General features: G+C 39.5%; 1 protein-coding gene across 4 annotated transcripts in view; it reads right to left on the bottom strand.

Moving 5' to 3' along the window:
* Amph (amphiphysin) overlaps window positions 1–26,364 on the bottom strand; it is a 211,326-nt gene that overhangs the window by 75,092 nt on the left and 109,870 nt on the right. For all 4 annotated transcript variants that reach the window (XM_063233940.1, XM_063233941.1, XM_063233942.1 and 1 more), the window contains exons 3-4: window positions 9,751–9,805; window positions 1,520–1,614 (exon numbers count right to left, since the gene is read on the bottom strand). In XM_063233940.1, coding sequence (XP_063090010.1) covers window positions 1,520–1,614; window positions 9,751–9,805 — 150 coding nt within the window. The remainder of the gene's footprint in view (window positions 1–1,519; window positions 1,615–9,750; window positions 9,806–26,364) is intronic.

Here is a 26,364-nt window from a genome sequence, read left to right as displayed (position 1 = left end):
ACAAAAGGCTCACCTTCTGATGTGAGTAGACCCCTAAACACAGTGTTCAGTTCCTTCATCATCAAAAGAGCCCACATTTGCAACTCTGCTGGGGATCCCAAAATTCTGGCAGCCACAAAGACTAAGGTGGGACAACAGCCATTCCTTTAAGAATTCAAACTCAGTGGTGGTTTTTGCCATATATATATATATATATATATATATATATATATATATATATTGTAATGATGTAGTATTCTAAAAAGATATGAATAGAAGTTTTTATTGTTCCCTTAAAAATCCTCTTTTATGCTTAATGTTAAATAGTCTATCAAAGTGAATTAAGAACCTAACAGTATTGTGTTGAAACACAGTGTCTTTCTAGTGTAAGAAAATATAAGAAGATGCAATTTCTTTATAACTGCATCTGAAAATGATGTGCAAAACAATGTTTTTGGAAAATCTATATCCTAAAAGCTTTTGAATGATGTAATAGGGCCAACAGGAGATTTTCTCATAAATAGATCTCTGAATTTTTTTTTGGTTCTAATAAGATTATGAAGGTTAATGTTAGGATGTCAAAACTGTCATGGAACATCCAGGGACTCCACAATTAACCCACTTTTCCAAAGCTGCACAGATGTTCGGCTTATCACACTATACCTTCCCTCAAGCACAGGTGGCCACAAATACTTCAGACCTTCTATACCAGAGCTCCAGGGCCTCACCACAGGTAGAGGTCAGGACAAATGACTGTTCTTCCTTTTAACACAGTATTTGGAGGAGACAGACTTTGTCATATCAGGAATCATAATTAGTGCACTAAGCCCCAATTGGGTGGTATGGACATAGAAGCTTCCTATGTGTTATCAGTGGGTACGATTACTTTTCACATTTTATAGATGAGGAGACTGAAGACCAGGCAGATTAAATAGTCCAGAGTCATACAGAGCTACTCTCATCTGTTGCATTCTGCTTTCCACAAAATAGTGATGTCATTTGCTGCCTTCCGGCCAGCTGAGTAGCGTTCAGTTAGAAGTCAGATTTCAGGTCTTAGGACATGTCTAAAGCCAAAGCTCCCCTGAACTGAAACTCCTTCTAGCAGGCAGATGGACAAACTAAACTCATAGGGGTTCAGGTGCTCTTTTGAGCTCTTGGCCCAGCTTCAGGAAGAGCTGGTTAAAAGGGGGTTGGGGTGAAGACAGACATTACAAATTATAATCACACCATGCTCCAGTTCCACTAGAAATGGGATGCTAAGGTCTGCAGTGAAGGACAGAAGACTGTTATCATTACATAGAAGAAAATCTTTAACCCACAGCCACCCACAGCTTGCTAGGCAAGTGCTATAATCACCTTCACCTCTAACTGAGTTTGGGATGCTCCAGGCAGCAGAAATTCATGCTACCTGACGGGCACATGGTCTCCCCTTGCGAAGTGGGAAGAGGGTAATCGGAGAATAAGACTAACAGAGCAGGATCAGCGGGAGCCACTGAGAAGCCATGCCAGGCTTCCTGTGTCCTGCCCTATCTACTCTTACCTCGCCGACCATTTTTACATCTTCCCGTCCGTACCAGTCTGGTTCATAGACTTCATGCAGGGACTCGGTGAGTTTCATGGAGGCCTCTTGCATGCCTGATGTTAGAGAAAAACAACTCCTGTTACAGGAAAGTGGGTGAGAATGCTCTTCTCCCTTGCTCTGCTTTTCAAAGTTCAACATCTTGAGTACTTGCTATATATTTAAGGAAAAGTTGTAAAGGCATAACTTTCGCATACATCTGCAGTCATGACTTTCCCAGAGGGTCTTTAGGGTTCATCTTTTCACATTGCATATTTTCTATCATTTACATGAGGATGACGGATACTAGGTCTGGGGGAAAATCAACACTGTGTCCTATTTTGAAATGTACAATAGTAACGCACCCTGCTCTGTGTGCTATCATTTTGCCAAGTGGTGTACAACCATCAGTGCACTGAACAGTACTGGAACATAAAACTGCTGAGTTCTGAAATAATATTTATCCTAAATAACTTCAAAGACAAGAAGCAAAACCATTTGACAAGCAATTAGAAAATAAATGGGATTTTAGGATATAAAAGTTGGTTTTGTAGTTTGAAATAGTAAAAATGCTAAAAGTGGTTAAAAATAATTAAGGTTTAAGTGTCCTAAATTTACTAAAAAGAAAAATAATAAAAGCTTAAGCTTTAAAGGTTATTAATATAATTTAAATTAACACTATTAGAAAGTTTAGGATTCTTAGCATCAGGGGTCTTAAATTTTCATTAAAGGCATATTCAGTATGTAGCAAAAATACAGCTATTAGTAAGAATAAAGACATGAAGTTTCTGGTTAAAAAAAATCAACATTGTCCTTTCCAGGCTCTGCTCCCCATCCTCTAAAAGCAAGAAAGTTAAAGTATAAGTGCTGGGTTGTAATGGAGATAGTGTATGGCTGAACCCAGAACAAAGGCAAAGAATAGCTTGGAGAAGTACTTTGCTAACACTTGATGTTCACTATTAGCTGGAAGATGGGACCTGGCCAAGTTGGTGCTTTGCCTCTGCCACTAGGACCTTCATCGGACCTTCAAAGGGGCTAGACAAAGGGCCAGAAGATAAAACTTAATGCCAGTGGTTCAAAGATAGAAGCCATTTCTTAAACTAAAACTTGAAGGGTGTGCTTGTTGTACAGACAGCAGTCAACTCTGACTTTAACAAGTAGACTAATGGGAAATTAGAAATGACAGAAGGACATTCTTCAAGAATGTGTGTAACATTCGCCATGCGATTTAGGATATCTTACCATACTTTTGCACTCTCTAGTCATAGATATCATCCTTCATTGTCTCAATAATTACAGATACATTTTGGGTTCTTGTACTCCAGAAGGCTGACAGCATCTCAAAGGCATAGGGGATCTGAAAGCCTGTCCCGTTCTCTCCCTGAAGAGCACATCACTGAGTTGGTGAAGGATGCCCCTGGCAATAAGTTGTATAGTTCATATGGTTGAAATGACTTGGATCTCTAAGTCAAGGTCAGAAAAAGCAGAGCCAAATCACTGATGAAACAGTGATGCTGAGGTGGAGACAGCTAAACATGGTGCAAAAACCTGCATCTGTCCCCAGCGCTGAGCATACAAGCAGGTGAAGATACATTCTTATTTATGATGGGGTCACCACCGAGGTGACAGCTACGTTACCCCACATATCACATTCACCTCCACCCAGGTATAAACAGATCTATACCACAAGGTGTACCCCTCAAATCCATGCCAAAAACTAGGCACTAGCAGATGGCTTCCTATAATTCTGATGCCAAGAGGCTTCTGAAGCTTTCTTCAAATCTTTGCCTTGAGTCTAATGGAAATTATAAATAGCTATGTGGATAGATTTTTAACAATGTCTAAGGACCAAAAAATAGAAATGATGGCTTTGTAGAACAAATGACCTTTGTGGTAAATGATAACACTGATGGAAGCTTAAAATAAAATTATCTAAGACTTAGTCATTGGGGCTAAAAGCACAGCGTTGCAGTGAATGTCCATTAGCAATCAAAAATAATCACTAGTTATATGGAAAAGTGATGGATAAGTTGGAAAGAAGTCATTTTGACATAGAAATTATTTCTAGGCCATCTATTCCTTAAGAAGCACTTTGAGAGATACACAGGTATACTAATCAGCTTTGTTATTGCTGGGACACAATATCTAACATGCACAATTTAAAAGAGAAGTTTACATTGGCTCATGGTTTCAGGAGATTCAGGTCATGACTGGCTGGTTCCAAGGCAGGAACTTCATTGCGGAAGGGCATGGTGGAGGAAAGCTGCTTAGTTCATGGGGGAAAGTGAGCAGAGGAATATCCCACAGAGGAAAGGGCCCAGGGTCCAAAAACACACCTCCAAGACTCATCTAGACATAGCCAGGAGTGTGCTTTAGTAATCTCATGGTCAATCAAAGTGACACAATTAAGCTGAACTACTACAAAAGGTGAGCACAAGCTTTTCTCCCAACAGGTATAAAAACAGTCAGCAATTGAGAACTGCAGTGGTTTGAATGTATCTCCCAAAGCTCATGTAGATCACTGCTCAGAGCTGAGAATCTTAAGGGCTGATTAGCAGGTGCTGTCCCCATATATGGAATTATGTTGTGAGGATGAGTTCACCCATTTCTCATTGTGTCATGCCCAAGCGATGCTTCCCATCAAAGTTATGATACAGTCACCAGGCTTTGCTCTTGGAATGCCAGCCTCCACAACAGAAGCCAAATACATTTCTGTTCTTTATAAACTATCCAGAAGCACAAAATAAGCTAGGACAAGAATTTATTGCATTGAAAGAACACACACACAAAAAGCTAAGATATAAAACTCCAAATGTCTTTCAAAATAGTCTGGCAATATTAAAGCAGAGTAGATGCTACTTCTGGCATTTAACAATATTTAATACCTAATATTTTCTTAAAAGATTAGTGATTTCCAGAACTGCAAAACAATGGAGCAGCATCCTATGTAGAAGAGTTATTATAATTTTGTTGAATGGGAACTTTTTCCCTCTCTTCAAAATTTTGGACCTTCTCCAAGGCCTTTCGTGTAACATCCTCTGTTTCCAATTTTAGCCAGATTTCTGCTCTTCTATTTTCATTCTGTGAGACTGGTTGCATAGATTGCACAACTTCATGAGTATGCAGCTCACATAGCCTGAGGAAAGATGCTTTGGTTAAAAATAACATCAGTTCAAATATGTTATGACAATAACCAGCAGCAAGTGATAAACCATGAAAGGAATGTCTAAAATATGGCGAGTATCTAGCAGCTTTGCCTCACTGTTTAAAAGATAGCTGCTTAAGAAGCCAGTATCTGCCTCTAAGAAAATTCTTTCTCCTACGTGCCAAGTAGGAAAACCAGTACAGGAGAAAGGATGGGAAAAAAAAAATAAGTAGATGTTGCTACAAGAACAGGAACCCTGCTCCTTACAAGCCAACTGCAACTAGCATATATTAATTGTTTCCCTTGGGCCATGCCTCACTTAGAGAAAGAGCTTCTGTGTGCATTATCCCTGTGTCTGGCTTCACTATCACCCATGTACAATGAATGACCCTTTAATTCTGAATTCTTCCTGGACATCACCACTTGGAGGTCTAACCAAGACCTCAAACTCTACTGCCTCAAACCCCTAACTTTTCTGTCCAAAGCTGTTTTTACTCTTTTTCCTAATCTCCATGAATGACATTCCATGGTCCCAGTTGGAAAACTGGAAATCATAGTAAGTTCATTTTCTCCTAATGAGTGTGTCACCAAGACACACAAATTCTGCCTGATGTTTGAATCCAGCCCTTCCTTTCCTCCCACTGCCACTGGCCTGCATTACCTGCTTGTCCAGTATTATTTGGATTAGATGAACTCTAATCCATGGAAACAGTTTAGCAAAGCACTTGGCACACAGCAAGCATTCAAATGTCAGCCATGACTAGGAGAAATACTTTGGGAGTCAGTGTGGCATAAGAATTAAGACTATTGTTTGCAATCAACCAGCCTTTGTTAAAATCGTGGTTCCATTGTAGCCATCTGTGTAATTCTTAGGCAAATTATTAATCATCCTGAACTACCATTTTCCACATTGTAAAATACCAATAAAGAATAAGTCCTTGCCAGAGGAATGTATAACGAATTATACAAAATGAGGCATATGAAAACTTTATCTCAGTGTCTGGCACATTAATATTCAATAAATATTAGTGATTATTAAAATGGACCTATGATAAAATAAAGTATCTTGCAGTTTCACTTTCTGTAGCTTGAACCCCTCACAATCTCATTAGCTCCTCTTTCTAGGATGCTTTTCTGAAATGTGACTTATTCACTTGCCTCTAATAACTTAGTGACTCTCTTTTCCATCTTAGAATGAAACCCCAGATTAATACAATATGCAAAGCACTTCGTTATACAAATGTTGTCACCCTTTCTAAGTCTCATGCAGCTGTGTTTTCTGCTTTCATCTCATTCTTGTATTTATTCCTGAAAGAACACAGACTCCTTCCTGCCTCCTGGCTCTTTGTTTTTCCCTCCAACCTGACATGTCCACCTTTCTACAGGGCACCTAAGCACTTGATCGAGCACCATTATGCCTTCTTCTGGTGTCCACTGAAGAATAATAGGTTCCTGGGGAGGACCATTCATGACCCAGTCCCCTGCGCCTTATGTAGTTAAAAATAACATTAGTTAACTTTAAAAAATAATGTCAGTTAATAACTGTAGCCTATGAATTATACTGAATGATAAAGACCTAAACAAGGTGAATGCCACCTAGAGATCAATGGTAATAAGAACAGAAGCCAGGTGTGATAGCATACACCAGTAATCCCAGCACTCTGAGAGGCTAGAGGATTATAAACTGGAGCTCAGCTTGAGGACTCCAATGGCTTAGGGAGACCTTATATCAAAGTAAAGGTAAAAAAGCGCTGGAGATGGAGCTCAGTGCAAATGTAGTAGGTTCAGTCTTCAAGGGCAAAGAAGGGCAGGGGTAGAGAAGACTCATTTAGCCCAGTTGCATAGACTCCCAGTGCCAGGGCTTGGGGCTGGGGAGAAGCAGAGCACTTGGTGAATGGGAAACCCAGAGCAGCAAGAGAGGCTCACTGCTTTTCTCAAAGTACTCTCCACCCAGAACTCTCCAAGGGCAGAGCTTGGTCCTCCACATTACTGCCAAAATGCCCACATCACAGTGATCCCAGTCACACTGGCTTCTTAGGGAAAACAAAACCATGAAAGCACTTTGAAAATGCAAATTAAGACCAACTTAATGCACACCTACTGTCTTCAAATGTGTTTCCAAAACCCCAACACATTCCAAGAACACTACTCAGTGTTTTTGAGACTCTGAGAATACAGAAGTGCCCTGCAGCCAGGAAGCCAAGGGAAATCCTGTCTGTCAGTCCACAGGCTCCCCAGGGCTCACACTACTGGCTGCCTCTTGCTTTTCTCTGGAGCTAATGCCTTATTCCCAATGCAGTCTCCTTCCAGACCATATTAAGGAAAGAACTTCCACACTAAGTAGTAAAATAGATCAAATAATACAGACTTGGGAAAGAGAGAGAGTTCACTAGTTCATTCAACAAAAACAGAGAAATATCCTGTGCTTGAAATAATATATCAGGTGCTTACATTCATATCTTAAATCAGTAACACTTAGAGTGGTTTCTATTTTCTGGCCAAACTGTTATAAATACTTGAGGTTAGTTTGGGAGCAGTTAATTATGAACTCTATGAAGTTGTGGAATTAAATTATCTGAGCCTTCCTTCTTCCCAAATGTAAAATAAAGCAAATGACATTTATCATATAGCTGTGCTGGGAGCTTACAAAGAAGCAACGGGTCAAAAAATGCTTAGCACATGGCCTGGCACATAGTAAGTGCACAATGAAAAACAGTAGTAGTAGGTTGCCATTATTCCCTTGTAGATGAAATAGAATTTGTGAGACCAAGGCTCTACTATTGGCTCAGGAGTTCAAAGGCATGTGTGCAAGAGGTCAGGGGAAAGAACACAGTATTATCCTGGCCCTATTGTTTCCTAGAATGGATTTACTAGAGCGGGTTACTTAACTCTTCTGTGCTTCTTTTTTTTAAAATCTACGCAATGAACATAATGTATAGTTACTTCAGAGGTGGAGGCAAGATGATTATGTGAGTTCATGATCTTGAGAGTATCCTGGGCAACATTGTGAGATACCGTCTCAGGAGGAGGAGGAGGAGAAAAAGAAGAGGGAAGGGGAGAGGTAGGAGAAATGGAGGAGGAGGAGGGAGAGGAGGCAAGAAAAAGGGGAGAAGAATGATGGAAGAGGCAGAGAGAGGAAAAAAAGAAGGAAGAAGATGACAGAGAGAGAAAAAAATAAATGTGACTGCTTCATGTAGCTGTCAGAAGGATTAAAATGACATGCGTGGCCCATGAAAAGCTTACACACATTTTGCTGCAATATCAGCTCACTAATTTTATTATATAACTAATTGTTCACTAAAACTATTGCATTATTTATCAATATGTTTATAGTCCATTTTACACATTCACATTTAACTATAAGAATACATTCTTAGCAATGGAATCACCATGTCAGGTAACTTGCCAAAAAACCCAAACAATCAAAGTCCATTCAAGATCTTTGCCACACGGCTCTCTAGGAGGCGGTTCCAGCAAGGAGGCACAGGAGGGCTCTGCCCCCACTGACTCATCAATGCTGAGTTTTACAATACTTTAAAAAGGATGCCTTTGCCCATTAAGTGGAAAAAAAAAAAATCCTGCATCTTACTTCTGACTTTCTATAAAAGCCTTTGATAATGCCAGAGGATCATCTATTAATTTTTTTCATATTGATGACTCATGTGTAATTCTTTTCAGTTATTTTTCTTTGCAAATGTTCTGTTTTTCCTTTTTGAAAAGCTGGAATCAAACTCGGGCCTTACACATGGGGTGATTTTTCTACCACCACGCCACACAGATCCCCAAGGCCTGCCTATTTTTCATTTAAACTGACCTCCATGGGGCTGGGGATTTAGCTCAGCGGCATAAGCACCTGCCTTGCTAGCAGGTGGTCGTGAGTTCGATCCCCGGTACCGATAAAAAAAATAAATAAATAAACTGACCTCCACTTAATTTACTTACGAGGCTCTTTATGTACTGACTTAATTTTCTTATATATATTGCTAACATGTTGGTAATTTCAAACATGGCTGCAAGTTTTGCATTTTTATGAAGCTAAATTCCTCAGTCTTTCTGGTTTTGCCTTTGGGGATACCCTGTAAAGATCCTGTCTATTCAGACTAGAGACTAAATCTACTTACTGTGCTTTACAGTGAGAACTCTTTCTACATGCTGATTTTTTTTTTTTTACTGGTGCCGGGGATCAAACTCACGACCACCTGCTCACAAGGCAGGTGCTTATGCCGCTGAGCTAACTACCCAGCCCCTGAGAGCTCTTCTGTGTAAGTATCTACTATACATACCTGGAATTGGAAAAGAGAATGAAGTGTGACCTTGGGACTCACTTTTTTCTGTTTGGCTATTTTTCCCCAAGTCTCTTGTAAGAGAATCCATCCTTCCCTGCATCACAAATTCGGCCTAATGATGAAGCATCAGATTTGCAGGTACCCTTGGATCTGACTGGGACAGGGAGGTCAGTGATCCACTGATCAAGGAAGAGCAGGTTTAGGTGGAACACCTTTCCAGCTCTGCCCTCCTCCCTCCTCCCCTGACCTCATTCCTTGCTTTCCATGGCAAAGGCCATAAATCAAAGCCAGGCCCTTTCTGTTCCCTGCGACGTACAGGGACAGGACTGCAAACACAGCTACTGTGAGCAAGTCACAGGCAGGCCCAGCAGAACCCTCTGCAGCCCCTGTCTCCTCCCCTCTTCCCTGCAGCAAGGGGGCTTACAAGTGAGTCTTGCTTGTTGTGTCCTTGGACATTGTCCTCCCTCAGGAAGCAAGCCAGCAACAGCTTTTCCTGCACAAGGTCTAAGGCTCACTCTATCTAACAAACCTTCCTAGAAATCTGTGCCATGTGGGCGGTATTTATTCTTAGTCCCCAGCATGAAACCAGATGTATTTCATCCTCCTAAATCCTGATTGTCACTGTAATGGGAATTTGGAGGTGGGTGGGGTGAACACCTGTGTTCAAGTACCCTACTTGCCAGAAAGCCAAATGGCTTTGGAATTAACACTCAACCCCATCTCTTGCAAATTCCAAGAACAACCTGTGCCTGGGAACAAGCAGTAAACAACACACACATTACCTTTGATTGCTGCTAAATACCCTCGGAGTTCACGCTGAAGTCTGGTTCCCTCTGCCTGCAAAACACACAAGCACAGAGAGGCTAAACATCCTGTCTACATTTTGCACACAAACACATAAGAAGCAATAAAGCCCAAAGATTTTGTTGCCAAAGGTTCATTCTTTTTTTAAATCAGTGCATATTAATTACACAGAATAATGCGTTTCATTATGGCATAATCACACATGCACATAACATATATTGATAGTTTTCTCCTTTTCTCTGTCTTGCCTCCTCTTACTTCCCTCATCTTACCTAATAGTCTCCAGAGGCTATTCATGATTTAATATGTGGACAAAGACTAAATAAGGTAATCATGTGCATCAGTCAGGATATGCATGGAGATTTCATTCTGCTTAACAGAAAAAAGCAAAGAAGATTTTGCTAAGAGTGGAAAACACAAATTAAAAAGCAGTAAGTTCTTTCAATTTTGATGCTTGGGGAACAACAGAACAGAATTGATCACCTCCATTCATTATGACAGCAATGTGGGCACAGCACAAATGGCTGGACAAACTACAATCACTGTGCTTTGCACTGTCAGGGTATTTTAGAGACAATAGGTTTCAGAGACTTAGTACAAAAAATAAAGCATCGCATTAATACATTTCATACTGATAATATGTCAAAATGATCATACTTCATATGAATTTAAAATTATTTTTGCCTATGTTTTACACTCTTCTAAATGTGGCTCTTGGCACATTTTAAATTATATACATTACAATCTGTATTATGTTTCCAAAAATAGAGAAATTGGTGAAGTCATAAATTTTGACAGATAAATACTTGCTTTGGTTGAGACTTGGATTAGCTAACTCAGAGTCAGTAAAGGGAAATAGTAACTGGGGAGGCAGGGAAGGGAAGCGAGATCAGACGGTGTGTTATTAAGCAAGCCAACCTCTATGGACAACTGGAACCCAGTCACAACTGGGAATTCACATACAGTGACACCCAAAAACCCTACAGATACCCTGCATGAGGGGAAGGAAGCTGAGCATTTATGTGTCAATCCCTGTCACTCACTGGTCAGGGGATGCTATAGGGGACACAGTCCTCCAGTAGCCAAGGACAGCCACCAAAAATGGCAGCTGAAGCCAGCCAGGTGGCACCTGGGAAAGGTGGATGTCCCTGCCCACAGTATCTGCTATGCCACTGCAGCTGAAAACATTGCAACTGCATGCATTTTTACTGTATAATCATTTAACAAAACTGCAGACAGAACGACTCGCCCTTGAGTTCAGCAATAAGATAACTACGATAGCCATATTCAACTCAATAGGTACTTGCAAGAATTTCCCAGAAAGAACCTCTTTCCTCAGTAAGTCACAATGTAATAGGAGAACTGAATTAGCTAAACAAACAAACAAAAAAAAATCAAGATCTAGAAGGTCCAAAGCCAAATATGAGGTGTGATCTAAATTTATGGTGAAGGTTGAAATTTTAAAATTTACTAGAGTAAAAGACACACTGCAATGAATCCCTCTCAAAGTCTTCCCCTTTCTTTGAACACACTTATCCTATGGTTCTCGCCACTCTGAAGCAGCTCTGGAAGTCCTTTTTGCTGTGCTACTGTGGCCGAATGTTCTCAATCAATTCTAAACCTTTACCTTTCATGCTCATTTTGACTTTAAGGAAGAGCAAGTATTTTATTGCACCAGATCCAGTGACCAAGTTAGATGAAGACACACATCAATGTTTTTAATTGATAGAAACTGCCATTAACTTTTTTAATCAATTCGGTATGTTAAGGCATCTGTGAAAAGATACTCACAGAAAAGGACATCCAGAACTGCTTCAGAAAGTGGTAAGAATAATGGGATAAGTTTGGTCAAAGCAAAGAGGAAGATTGTAAGGGACATTAGTGAGAATGCATTTTTTTTTTTTTCCTTTTTATCGGTACCAAGGATCGAACTCACGACTGCCTGCTTGCAAGGCAGGCGCTTATGCCGCTGAGCTAAACCCCAGCCCCGAGAATGCATTTTTTATTATAATAATTTTTAGTTTTATTTAAACATTCATCATAGTTTTTGATCACACTGCATAGCTCTGCAGAGACATTTAGAGTGTTTTAGGGATGCAAAATGTCCATCATATTAAGAAATATTAATATGATTAATATGAAGAAACTCTCAAAAGTAATATTTGCCTTTCAACCACGTTTGCCTCTAAGAGTACCCACATAGGACTGGCAGAGTACAGGGTACAATGGTATTATTTCTATGAAATATATATAAATTTCAGGTAAGGCTATCTGTATTTGAGTCAAGTTATGGCTATTTTTGCAACTCAGAAAATTTAGTTACTACCAAACAAAAAGTCACCATTTATTTGCTGTCGCATGCCAGTTCAACCAGAAGAGTTCTCACAGTGGAAAAATAAACACTCATCAGAGTTTTGAACAACTGACTTCCTTTCTCTGGTCTCTAAATGATTTAAAATCAAAGCTCTAGGTTTCTCTTGTCTTTCTGAGTCACAGAAATCTACTATGATGGCAAAGTGCCACCAATGATAGGAGACAAAAAAAATTGTAATAGATTTTCAAGATGACAGGTGGAGAAAGTTGATATCCAACAGTAACCACAACAAAAAGCCCACTGGCTTTGAAGAGCAGAAAAGCACTAAATGCATTTACAGAAATGTTTCAGAAAAGAAATCAAATTGGGAAGAGTAAAAACAAAACAGATGGTTACACAATAGAAGCCTGAGTGATGGGAAGAAATGGACTAGAACTGAGAAAGGGAGAGAAGCCAAGCCTCAGAACCATCTGTCCCATCAGATGGCAGACAATTTAGAGCCCACTGTCTCTGAAAACTGATACATGACTTTCCAGGATAGAGCAATTCGAAGTGCATGCTTTCAATGGTCCAATTAGGATGGTTTGAATTCTTTCAAAGTCCCATTTCTCAAACTATCGCAGTATAGACCTAGAAGTGCTAGAGCACATGCAGCCAACACACAAACCTAAAAATTCTCTCAGGAACATCATTTTATTGAGGTGGAGGGGAGCAAGTAGGAGAAATACCATTATTTTACAGTCATCGTGATAATTAAACTTAACTGTCTCAATTTAGTCGGTTTAAAAAAGGAAATTAGTAAAGCACATTTCTGAGTATGTCTAAATAGATCACAAAGACATGATTTTGGGCACTATATATAGTCCTTAATCCCTTTCTCTCCCTGGTGCTGTTTCCCTGTTCTGCTTCCCAGTGGCTGTGAATTGGGAATATTTGCTCCACCATTCCCTCCCACCATGATAATTCTGCCTCGAAACTAGGCTGCCATGGACTTAACCCCTTGAAGCTAAATCTTTCCTTCTTTAAGTTGTGTTAGATACTGTGTGCCAGCAATGGGGAAGCTCACTGATACAACCACTGAACCACCCATTATGAAGTAGAATGAAAGAGATGAGTCCCAGAATTTCACAGACATTTCATCATTCCACCTTTCAGCTGTCTGCTGTGTTGTGCATGGTCCTTCCACCTAAAAATCTGAGCTAAGACAAGGTTCACTTCCTACTTGGTTGCCCTCAGGCAGTATGCAAGGCCCACCATGAAAATGCATGGCTCAGGATCACCAGGAGTCTTCAGAATACCTAGAAATAGTAAAAACAAAACAAAACAAACAAAAAAAGGTAGCAGGAAAGAGCATGCATTTCCCAAATATCCAAGGAACAAAGTAAGTCAAATGAAGTCCACAATTAAGTCATTACCTCTTCTTTCCAAAGTAAAAAAAAAAAAAGGAAAAAGACAAAAAAAAAAAAATGATTGAGGTTGAATTCGTCTTACTTAAGGGAAAAATAATGGCTTTAAAGAAATGAAATAAGAATCTCAGAAGAGCTTTTTTATATGAGTGAAAACTTTTCCAATTTTAAAAATGGCTTAACTAGGTGAGTTTAAGTTAAGTAGATAAGCTAGAGGCTAATTTAAAAGACTGCCTTCTTTCCCTATTATTAAAAATCTTTAATTTCCTCATGAGGATGAAGGACTCATAAATCATGCAGTCATAACTATATTGAATTTTAACAAAATTTTTGTAGGAATCAAAAAAGTAGAGATAAAATGCTACAAAGAGAAATTCTTCGCCTACAACATGCTGGGAGTGGTTTCTTCTACAAAAAACCTATTACACAACAAAATTTCCTTAACATCATAATTCTGTGTGAGCCACAAGTCTGGTAAATGAATAGTTCCTGGTTCACGATAGTATATATCTGGAGTTGTTCTTCATCTGTTACATACAGCAGGGTCTATGCTGTTAGTTAGCTGTGTGACCTAGGGAGAACCATGAACCTCTAAGCTTTAATTTTTTTCTCCGAAAAGAATACATACCATCACAGCTCCCTCTAGAATTAACCTTACCAGTCTATAATAGCATATCCTAGGTTTTTTCTCTTCTTCATTTTCCTTATCCTGCTTACTGCTTTCCCTGTATTTCAGCCACACTGAATACCCCTAAGAAGCTCCAGTGCCTGGGAAAGGCTCTTCCTTGGTTTGTCTGTGTCACATCTCGTCATCCTGGTGTTTGCTTTCCCCATCCTTTCCTAATGATCCCTCTATTTCCTTTAATGTTTCCTCTGTAAATTCACCTATCCCAGCATACAACACCTGGTCTCTTTGATTTAAATCAACAAATTCATATAACTCTGCTCAGATTTCACTGAATGTGAAGTTCACTCCAAATTCCCCTGAAAAGTATCATTTCAAAAATTCAGCCTTGAATTATGTAGTGTGTGTCTCCATGTGTGTGCATGTTTGCAGAAAGCATATCCAATGCTCTCTATCCTTGAGATTATATTCCTGTGTTTTTCCTTCAATTTCTTTGTGCCATTCTCATCAAGATGAGAATTCAAATTGTTATTCTCTCTCTTGATCACAGCAACAGGAGAGCCAGAGAGGCTATTATAATTAAGCTATCTGAATTGCCTAGCAATACTTTTTGGACAAGATCCAAAAAAGATCTTCTGCCTACAAAACTCCTTGCCCTGCTATGTACTATAGCAAAATGACCCGGCTCCAGTGTCTTTAATTTTTGCAATGGCTTCATTTATCTGTGTTGAAAGCTGCCAATACTGAAGCCCAGCTGGTCCACCAGGTTCACTTTCCTCTCATACAGCTTGAGGTAGCTGGAGTGCTTTCCTGTCCTCATTAAAGCAAATCACCCATGCCTCCCATGGGCTCCCCAGGCACTCCCAAGATGAGGGAGAGAAGGATGAACTTCTCCCAGCTGCCTGCTTCACAGCTCTCCTGGAAGACAAGCCAGGTCATTTTAGGTCTCATTATGGAGACACCACAGTTTAATAGACCAGCTGGATATGGCCACATACACCTATAATATCCTGCACTATGGAAGTTGAGGCAGGAGGATCTCAACGTTGAGCTCAGCCTGGGCAACTTAGCTTCTTCAAAATTTAAAATTTTGGGGGCTGGGGATTTAGCTCAGTGGCATAAGCGCCTGCCTTGCAAGCAGGCAGTCGTGAGTTCGATCCCTAGTACCGATAAAAATGAAAAAGACAAAAAAAAAAAAAAAACACAAAATTAAAAATTTTTGCATCTTGCATAGTGTAAAGTCCCTGGGTTCAACCCCCAGTACTGCTGGGAAACAAAACAGAACACTTTACAATGGTCTAAAAATCACGATCTCCAGTCAAAAGTCTGTTCATTCCCTTGTTGAGTGAAACGTTGAAGCTGGTTCCTTTGTTTTATTACTCCAGTGGGTGCCTCTCACTGTGGCATCTCCCGCTATGGATTAGAATGAAATTCAAAATCCAGTTGAATAGTGAAACAGTACAGCTGGCACATTAGCAAAAGATGTTTCAGAGATCTTTCTTACGCAACACGAAGAAACCATACTGCAACCTGGGTTTCCGAATTGTTTGGCATCAGGTTGATCCACAACAGTTCCTTAATTATGTGCATATATTTCAGGAGGCTCAGTGTAGGTGGAAGGAGAGGTTTCCAGACAGCGTGCTCTGAGCAGCTGGTATTTGTAAGGATCATTAATGAATCGAGTTGTGTGTTGTTTTGATTCACTAAATTCTAAAGTGTGAAATGTCACTTAAATATTCATGCCTGTGAATTCCAGACCAATGAGGAATAATTTTGATAGCTTACCTTTACTTCAGTTATTTCTGCCCTGAAGAAAGAAGCCTCAATTAAGCCATTAATTTGATGAAATTGTGGGTTAAAAAAGGAATGATCTCTCATGAACTCAACAATAGCCACAGCCAGCATGCTAGAGGCAGGAATACTATTTCCACATACATTCATGCCATGCGCAGAACATGTCTGAGTAGGGCTATGTATGACCGTGGCCTGACCGTCCTGTACACCCAAATCCTGGATCTATCTTCAGTGAGTTTATGCATGCCTCGCAATACCTCAAGGTAATAGGTGTTTAATACCTGTGAAACAGCCAGGCTTGGTATGCATGCCTGTAATCCCACAGGCAGCAGGATCGCAAGTTGAAACCCAGCCTAGGCAACTTAACAACTTAGTAAGACCCCATCCCAAAATTTAAAAGATTTAAAAAGGGCTGCAGATGTAGCTCAGGAAACTGGTACCTGAGAAGATGTCACCAAGCTATGATTTCACAAAGGCATGTTCTGTCCTCTCCTCTGTGACTGTGGGCTTACAGACATCTTCATCATTAAGTTATTATTTTTGGCCTCTGCTGACATTTTGGTGCTTGAAAATGGTTGAAGCAACATTGAAATTAAAACTGGCTCCATTTCTCATATTTCAGACAAGTTAACTGAATCATGAAAGTGATGTTAATAAAGATTGGAAGCTATCCATTTTGAAGCTTAGAAGAAAATTAGATTATCAAGGAGCTGAACTGTAATGAGACTGTAATCAGCACCTGGACTAAAGATGACTAATAAGACTTAATATCCGAACCCACTTGTGATCAAAGACATTAGGCTACTGAGCACAACAGGGGCTCTTGATGTGCTGGGAAATGGGGTGAGCCCTGTGATGAATTCTGGAGCTGTTAAATTAGAAGAGCTTGAAAGGTAAAAGCTAATTTCATATTTCCATTTCCTTGCTTTGAGCTCTTTGTAGTAATAGGAGTTGTCACTAAGAACCCAGCAATGATTTTATAAAACAATTTTCTCTGCGTTTTGGATGGCTTTTGGTAGATATTAATGGAGAAGAGAGAAGAAATAGAAGCAGATGTTCGAAATCACAGTACAGGGTTTATGGAGGCTAGGGAAGACTTGGGGGAAAAGGAGAAAAACATCAAAAAGAACATTTCAGGTTCCATGACTATAGCCAAGATTTGTGGCCTGATCTTCAGCTCTCCTGTCAACTACTCCAAGAACATCTAGGATCTTAAAACCAAATCAAATATACTTGCTAACTGTTAACAAAACAAAACTAGAAAGCTCGCTAATAATCACCTGAATAATTTCTCCACTCCTTTTGTTTTGCAGAACAGGAGATCAAACCCAGGGCCTTTGCACTGAGCTGCATTCCTCTCTTTTATTTTCCATTTTGAGACAGGGTCGCCTTGTTGCTTATGCTGGGCTCCAACTTGCAATCCTCTTGCCTTAGCCTCCCAGAGTGCTGGGATTACAGGCATGCACCACCATACATGTATTTCCACTTACTTTCCTTACATCAACTAATTTGAGTTTATACCTATGTACCCTCTGAGTCCTGCTCAGATCTTTTGGCAAAGCTAACCCACTGCGTGTAACAGAACAGAACTGCCTAGTTAGGGCCACTAAACTCATCACAGGATATAGTCCGCCCCCAGTTGGGAGATATACTGTGCCTTCTTAGCTTCTTAGGTAACTATATTCATGGTTCTTTCAAAGCCTTTTCATTTTTCCTGTTTGTGTGTGTGCATGTGTTTGGGTGTGTGTGTGGCCACACAATTTATATTGTATACTGGGGCACTATTTAAGTTTCTGCTCACCTTTCCCTTAACACCTAGAACACAGTTTATACTACATTAGGGGAGAGCTGACCAAGCCAGAGATCAAAGGAAATGCAACAGGAATCTCACCCCAACCACCCCTCTTCTTGTGGTTCATCCGCAGTGTCCCTTTCTGCAGGTGTGGATGGCAGCTGGGACTGTGGCATTCTTTCACGACCAATTGGGCAGGGTATAAAAGCACTCAAAGATTCCTGCCACGTTCTGGTTTGGAGATGCGTTAATGAGATGGAAGGCAGCGCCATGTCTAGCAGAACTCCAGTCACAATATAACTTCCAGAATGATTCTTAAGCTGCCATTTATGTTGTCACTGTCACCTTGCTATGGGTGCTAAGACAAAATGCCACAGATTAGATATCTTTCAAAAAGGGACATTGACCTCCTCACAGTTATGGAAGCAGGAAGCCCAGGACCAAGGAGCCGGCAAGTTTGGTCTCCTCAGAGGCCTCTCTCCTTTGCTCACAAATGGACACTTTCTCACTGTGTCCTCACGTGGCTTTTTGTCTCTCCTTCTTCTACGAGGCAAAGGTCATATGGGATCAGGGGCTACCTCAATGCCCTCATGTTAAGTTAACATCTTCTTTAAAAGCCTTGTCTCGTATAAGAAGTTATACTCAAAGATTTCAAGGAAAGAGACACTATGGTAACTATTTTTATGTCAGGATATCTTGTGGTGAAACACTATTTTGCTTAAATGGTTATGATTTGGCCTGCGCTGTTCTGTTGTTATGCTCTCTTTTATCTCAATCCCCTTTTTTTTAAAATTATTTACTTTTTTCATTTTTTTAATTAAGGGAAAAATAAAAAAATAGCAGGATACATTATAGTAACCTACTTTGATTTCCTATTAACTTAATTTGAAATCCTGTATTGCCCTCACCATCTTGTTTTGATTGATTTTCCTCTATTCTGCTTTGCTTGATAGTACGAAGTTCAAAAGTATAGGCATAACTGTGAAGACAATAAGAATCATTACGACGCCCATGCCGGTTGACTATTATTTTCTTTTAAAATCCTGTAATGTCTCCAATGCTTTGGTTTTATTCTTTACTGTTTAGTTCAATTTTATTATAACTGCCAATTCTTCTTAAAATAGCAAGAGGCAGTATGTTAACCATTGTTGATCACCTTATATTTTGTTTTTACATTATCTATTATGTCCATCCTTTTGATTTGACTGACTCTGTTCTGATATGTTGCATTTGGCTTTACTCTCTTCAAAAAAAGTAATAAGAACTGTGGGAGTAATGAAACCCAAAATGTGTAATTGTCATGGTACAAAAGAAAAGAAAAAAAGTGCTCTAAAGGTTATAACTGTATATATGTTTAAGTGTATAAGATAGATAACCATATTACTGAGTGTTTTTTGGATCACTGAACAAAACTGTTTGCACTCTCACTGTTTGAAAAGTACACTTTATATGCTTCAATTTTGTAACTTGAACAACTATTTCTAAGATGAGAATATGTAATCTATTAGCTAGTGATTTCTTACTGTTTATTTTTTAATTTTGTATTACTTGTACCCTTTCTCTGTTTTTTCCCTTTTTCTCCTTAAATAAAAAAAAAATAAAAGCCTTGTCTCCAAGTATAGCTACACTTTGAGATAATGGAGATAAGGATTTCAACATATGTATTTCGAGGAACACAGTTCAGCCCATGATTAAACAGTGTCCCCGAGGGAAGTCCTCAATCTAATATGGCAATAGAATCCCAAAGCCTAGTACTCACTGAGTGGCCACTGTGCTCCAGCAATGGTCCCAAGTGTCACAGCTCTCTTAAGTGCTTCAAAACACTCACTGGAGTCAGCATCTTTTCACAAAAGGGAAACCAAGGCCCAGAGGCTGAGGACTTATCCCAAGTCACATATCTGCTACACAGAAGGCCTGTGCTAGAATCCAGGCAGTCTGCACCAGTTCAGCCCTGTGCCTCAAGAGCCCATGTGTGTGGCCACTTCTCTGGACATTCCTGTATCCCCAGGCAGTAAAGACACAGCTGCAGATGATAGATGAGGTTGTCCAAGAAGAATCAACTGCTGATCAATAAAGACCTGTAACTATGGGCACCATTCTTGGATACAGTCCCCATCTATAAATAAAAGATACCAAAATATTCACTTGTTTTTCTCAAAAGCTCACGAATCCACAGAGTATGTTCCATGTACCTCTTCTCACTGTCTGCCTCTAAAATATAATCTCTGTCAACACTAACTGTGCAGCACTGGGGAAGAGTTAAGAGATTCTAGTCCTCATCTCTAAGATGAACATAATCACAGGACTCATCATGAAGGCTGAGGGCAGCAACCCACATAAAGGGTCAGCAGATTACCTGGCACTTGTTCAGCTCTGGGCACAGGCCATATGTCACTATCACTATTCTACCTGTTACTTTTTAAAATGACCATCTGTGCCAAAAGTAGGACTTCACCAACATTTGCTGGAGCTCAGTTTTGCAACACAATGCAAAACAATATCTTCTTGAAGAATATACAAACCTCCCTAAGACAAGCTCCGTGGGAATATAAGGCTGTTTCATTTTTCATTTGTACTTCTAAGTACCAAACACAGTCAAGTTTTCCAGAAAGATTTTTTATAGCTTTAAATATTGCAGTATCAGATGGTCCTAGAAGACACTGTAACAATTTATCTACTTAACAATGGACATGATAAAAATCAAGCCAATATGATAAATTTCTTTCTAGGGGAATGAGAATTCTAACATGAATACCAAGAGCCAAAAGAATAATCAAGCTCACTCCCAAAATAAAAACTTTTATGACTTATACTCAGTTTTCTCGTTGGAAAAATACAATGGTAATTATGCATCACTAGGAGAATCAAGAATGAAGTTATCAAACATTTTATAAATGCCAGAGCCAGACTTGAAGAACGTCTTTAATAAATACACTTTGCCGCTGCTTTTTTGTCAAAGATGGTCAGATGGGGCTTGCATGTCTGAGAAATTATAGAGCTCTTTGGAAGATTGTTATCAGTAATAGACATGGAAACATTCAAATAGCTATACAACTAGGGAAACCATTATCTTTACTGTGTCTGTGATGTCAAGCCTATATCCAAGTTTTGCCTCAAGGGATGACTCTTTAGAGGCACAAAGGAATGATCTGACTCAAAAGTCTAGAGAAAGACCCAGAAACCTGGGAGGTTTTTAAAAATCTGTTTATTAAATGCAGTAATGGGGACTGAACACAGGGCATTTAGACTGAGCTACATCTATATAAAAGTTTGAGATTAGATCTCACTAAATTGCCCAGGCTGGCAACAACTTGAGATCCTCCAGCCTCAGCCTCTCAGCCACTGTCACTACACACAGCTAGGAATCTGTATTTTTAACTGTAATTGAGCCCTTACTTCATAGAAATGTGGAGTCATTGTCCATGGTGCCAGATGGAAGAATGAAAACAAAACTCCAAGTGATGCTTACAGGAAACCTCTATTACAGTTGTTTGCTTTGCATCACTTAGCAAACACTTACCATGTATATTCTAGTTTGTAGTTCTAGGATGACACTGCTTGAAAAAAAAAAACACTTAAGCATACAGCAGGCTCAACCATAAGACATTCCTGCTAACACACCTTTTGCATTTAGATTAGTATTCCAATGGCAAAAACTCAAACACATTGCTTACAGTATGATTTACAAGAGAGAATCACAGTCGATGAAAAACAATAAAACCCATACAGATCTGAAAACCAAGGGCAGTTCATTTATGCAGATGTTCACAATCATTTAAGAGTCTCCATAGACCTGCATGAGAGACATGGCTAATTCTCTATATCCCATTACTGGGATGGTACAGTCCATCTGGGCCCATTTAGAAAGCAGATTCCAAACTAGATAATAAGCTCACTTCATGCAGGGAACTGGGAGATGCACAAATTCCATCTCTAAACGAATGCTGAAGAATGGGAAAGTAAACCCTCCCCAGGTGGCATGGTTAATTAATATTGCAAGGTAAGGAAACAATCAAAGGTAGGTAACAGAATAGGACAGATCAAAGCAAACCTTCAGAGAAACAAGAGCCCCTTCTAGCAGCAATTACATAGATTAGCAACCAGCTCCACAGGTAATGGCACAATCATGCTTCAAATATCTGTAGTTTGACTGGGTCAACCTTTAGTTTGGTTACAAGCTTCTGATTTAAAAGTGTCAGAACTGAAGACCTTCTTGTTAATGCAATGGAATAAATAAGAGGAAAGAGGTTAACAGATGAATAGGCTCTTCCACAAGGTTTTCCCTTCTCCTGTTCAGCACCATGGACAGCAACTCTGCCCATCCATGAAGTAGGCTGGCTCCTTTTGCAGAAAGCAAGGAGATTTAATGGATATGTTGACAATGAAATAATGAGCTGACAGAGAAATGCAGAAAAGGTTTAAAAACAAGGGCCAATACATTCCTTTAATACCTCCTGTACCCACTGTCTAACCGTCCTTACTAGAAGTTATTTGTACTGTTATTCAGAGTAATTTATATGTATTACAAACAATACTCTTAATCAAGATTATACAAAACACATCTTCCCCATAAAGAAAATATTACAAAGAAGAGAGATTGCCTTAACAGTTGAGTAACAAAAATTATTTGTTTTTTTTTTTGTCACAATGTGAATGTAGCTACATATAAATCAGTTAACCTAGAACCTCATAGTCAATCACAAACATTTCTTAACTGTCTGGTGTACTAGGTGAGAAGCACATGGAACATGATCCTTGTCATTAACATTGGTCAGTGAATCTGGATCATGAAGGAAGATCCTGTGGGGATCCTGTGAAGATACAGAACTCTCTTTTTCTAAGAATATCAATTAAAGGAAGAGTATACGCATACACTAAATTGAAGAAAGTAGTACACCCCATGATGCCATGATGATGGAAACACCGTAGCCTCATGTAAAGATTCTGTTGCTTTCTCCCACTACTTTAACTCCTTCAAAAGAAAGAAGACTTCTGTATTCCGGAGTGCAAGTGTGATGCAGACAGGAGTTGTGCCTGAACAACTCTTCACTTTTCCCAGTGCCTGTACAATGCCCTGTGGTAGGTCCTCAGTAACTATGCACTGAGTCAGGGGACAGTGCTATCACCTTCACAGCGAGGCCATTCTCTCCCTTTCACCTGTTTCCTCGAAGCAGAAATCCTGACCTAACTACAGCCATGTTGTTAAATAAAACTGCAGTCAATCTGTTCTCTGCCACTGAACTCTGCTAAATTGCACGATCTGTCATCAAATTGAAACTTCTGTGAATGTGCTAAAAAAAAAAAACCCAACTTGTTACACACAATTATGCTCATCACAAGATACCTGTTGCACCACAGCCTTCAGCAACAACTTATCTCATTCGTGTAACTTCTGTTTGCCAACTTATAAAAAGACAAACTTTCTGGAAACCTCATCTCAGACTTTGGAGATTATTCCTCTGGGGTCTGCCAGCACCAGTGAAGTTTCCTTTCTTCTCCTGAGCTCCTGGCTACTGTTAATTCCATTTTTCCTGCAACAACCTGACATAAAAAACCCTTCTCCTAGCTCAAGCCAGTCACTCCAGTTATGGCCCACACCCCCACCTCCTGCCTACTCAAAGAAAAAGAACTGCTATTTTCTCTGCTGGATCATCATACTTTCTTTCTGGACTAAATTTAAAAAATGTTTTCTTGACCTCATTTCCCATTCCTGGTGTTGCCATCTTTCTTTCCCTTTAAAACAAAACTTGAAGTCTGCTCTCTTTAAGCCTCCCAATATCTTTCTCTATTTATTCCTTACTTGTTTCCCATAGCTCTTGGCATTTTCCAGAGGATAGTACAATCTACTCAAACCTTGTATTCTCTTTATAGTCATGGAATGTAAGACCTGCAGTGGCAGTGACCTGGTCTTTCTGGTTCACTGTGGTTTCCAGATAGTCTTGGTCTGTTCTTGGCACACAGAAGATAGCTGATACTGTCTGATCCACGGATGTGTAAGTAGTTCCAAACTTTTGTTCTACACAGACCTCTCCAAAATAACACCTGTTAAGTAATTTAAAAAGCACTTTGTAAGTTGGTATCAGTATAACATAGTGTTGTGAGATATTTGCACACTAAGTTATTTTTTGATATATGAGAATTACCACAGAGTCTAAAATTAAGAGTACCTCTAGGTAAAATTTACTTCTAGACATACAGACACATACTAATTCTCTTACTGTGTGCTCACTGAATTTAAATGTCAGTAGAAACCCAGTGTAAATTCAGGGAACAAATCCCACAATTCTCTAAGAAGCAATTTACTGATATAAATTAAATGTATTAACCTATATTTAATAATATAAGTACAATATAATACACTTTGTAGTAAAGGTGATTTTCACATCAGAAAAGAGTGAACCTTCTCCAAAACATAATGGAGTACACTAAAAATGTTAACAACTGCAAAGCAGAGACTATAAATTGAGATTCAAGGATAAGAAAAACATTCATAGAAGTATGTAAATTTGTAGAAGTATGTAACATTATCTGAAGACTGCAAATACTGCATAAGTCAACAAATATTTATGGCACATCTTCAATTATTTAGGGCAGTTTCAGGTTCAGATTAGAATTGGACTCAGGGCATGTCAGACTCTCAATCCATATTTTACTGCCAAGAATTAGGACTAAATGGCAGTACAAGGAACTTTAATATTGAATGAGTAAAGAGGCAGACAATGTACAAGACAAACAGTGACTATGGAGGCAAGGTGGGACACACACAGTGACAAGGAGATATAGGGTGATCTAAAATTATAGTAAATGTTTAAATATTTTAAAATGTACTACAGTAAAAGACACATTGCTATGAGTCACCTTCAAATACCCACCCCCTGCTTTAAACACACTGATCCCATTATTCTCACCATTTTCTGAAGCAGTTCTGGAAATCCTCTTTTGTGATCGTGCTATGTCAAAACGTATGCGTGGAATCAGATGCATCTTTTTAATAGCAAAAGTTATTAGTAGGGAGATTTCTGGTAAAGCACAGACCTCCATGTGTCACCTCTTACCTTAATATACTTCATTAAAGGAAATGTTGTCATCAACTCTACCTCTGTATTGCTCTCTTGTACCACAGATCGGTCACCCTCTGTTAGAGGTGTCACATGAGGCCACAACTTCTGGGGGGACTTCCCTTACACACACTTTGCTGAAATGTCACCATGATTCCGTCTGCCTGGTTTGCTGTATTTATATAAGACTGCTGCTTGTCTTCATCCAGAATGGAACACTTTCCCTTCTTACCATTTAACAGCCCTACCCATGGCCTAACAAACTAAAGATTAACCTGGTACCCTGCAGACTTCTTGCATCGCCCTAAAAGAAGCCTCCCAAGGAGTACAAATACACGCACAAGAAGACAACAAACTTCAAGCCACCGTGGGTTTTTCTTTTGGAGAGTAGAGATCGAACCAAGGGCCTTTGCAAGGAGCTTCACTCCCAGCTTTGTTGGTCTCTTCTTGTGCTTTTATTTTTAGATTTTGAGACAAGGTCTCACTAAGTCATTGTGTTGCCCAGGCTGGGTTTAAACCATTCAATCCTCCTGCCTCAGCCTCTTGTGATGCTGGGATTACAGGTACTCACCACCAGGCACAACTCATCGCATACTTAATAGCATCCTGTTGTCTAAACAACATGGCACAACGTGGCATTTCAGATATTTTGACCACTGCAATATTAAAAAGCTCTGATACATCCATATTAGCATAATTTAAACATTTTATTTTTTCACACTTCCTCAACCCTGAAAACTTTATTTTTTTTGCTCAAATACATGACCTGGAATCATGTCTATTTCAGATAAAAGTACAACAGGAGGAAAATGTTCTATAAATAACAAACCTGTAATATGTTCCAGAGCTATCCTGGCAAGAGTGAGCTCTCCTCCCAGGGTTGATGCTACTGTGATTCCGTTTAGTGAACACAACCATTGATAGGAGTAATTACAGGTGATTCTACCACTTGTGAAATGTACTGCTATGTTGCTAAGAATTTCCTGACAAAGTGAGGGACGCTGGTTCCCAATGAGCTGTTTGGGATTTCAAGGTTCACTGAATGAAGCAAAGACAAAGATTTCAGGCAAGAGTCTTCTACTTCTAAAACCCAAAAACATTTCATCCTTTAAGGGTAAATGCAAATAAACCATACATTTTTAACCAATAATTACTGTCCGGGTGTTGGTCACTTTCCATTTCCTGAAACACAATACCCAACGTCTACAAATTAAAGGAAGAAAGGTTGAATTTGCATCATGGTTCAGGAGATTGCATCCAAAGAAACACTTACAGTGTAAGGGCCTGGGGGAGGAAGGCTCCTCCTCCTATACAGCAGCCAGGAAGCAGAGAACAAGAAGAGAAGGTAAGGATAAAAATGTGCCCTTCCATCTTTATGGCAGGGCAGCTCTCCAGTGGACATAAATACCACATTTTTTCTATCCATTCATCTATTTCTGAACATAGGAGCCCTTCCAAGGTTTAGTTATTATAAAGTGTGCTGCTATATACATGGATATGCATGTTTCTCTTGCATGAGAAATATAAATAAGGAGCAAAATAGAGACCAGATATTAGAAAGTAAGAAGAACTTTTTGAAACATGAAAGGGATCAAGAGATGAA

The sequence above is a fragment of the Cavia porcellus genome, unplaced genomic scaffold (assembly GCF_034190915.1).
Source record: "Cavia porcellus strain 051 isolate PalLab524CR breed Dunkin Hartley unplaced genomic scaffold, mCavPor4.1 scaffold_23, whole genome shotgun sequence".
Taxonomy (NCBI): Eukaryota; Metazoa; Chordata; class Mammalia; order Rodentia; family Caviidae; genus Cavia; species Cavia porcellus.
The sequence above is the reverse complement of the archived record's forward strand: the minus strand, read 5'-3'. Positions and strand labels throughout refer to the sequence as shown.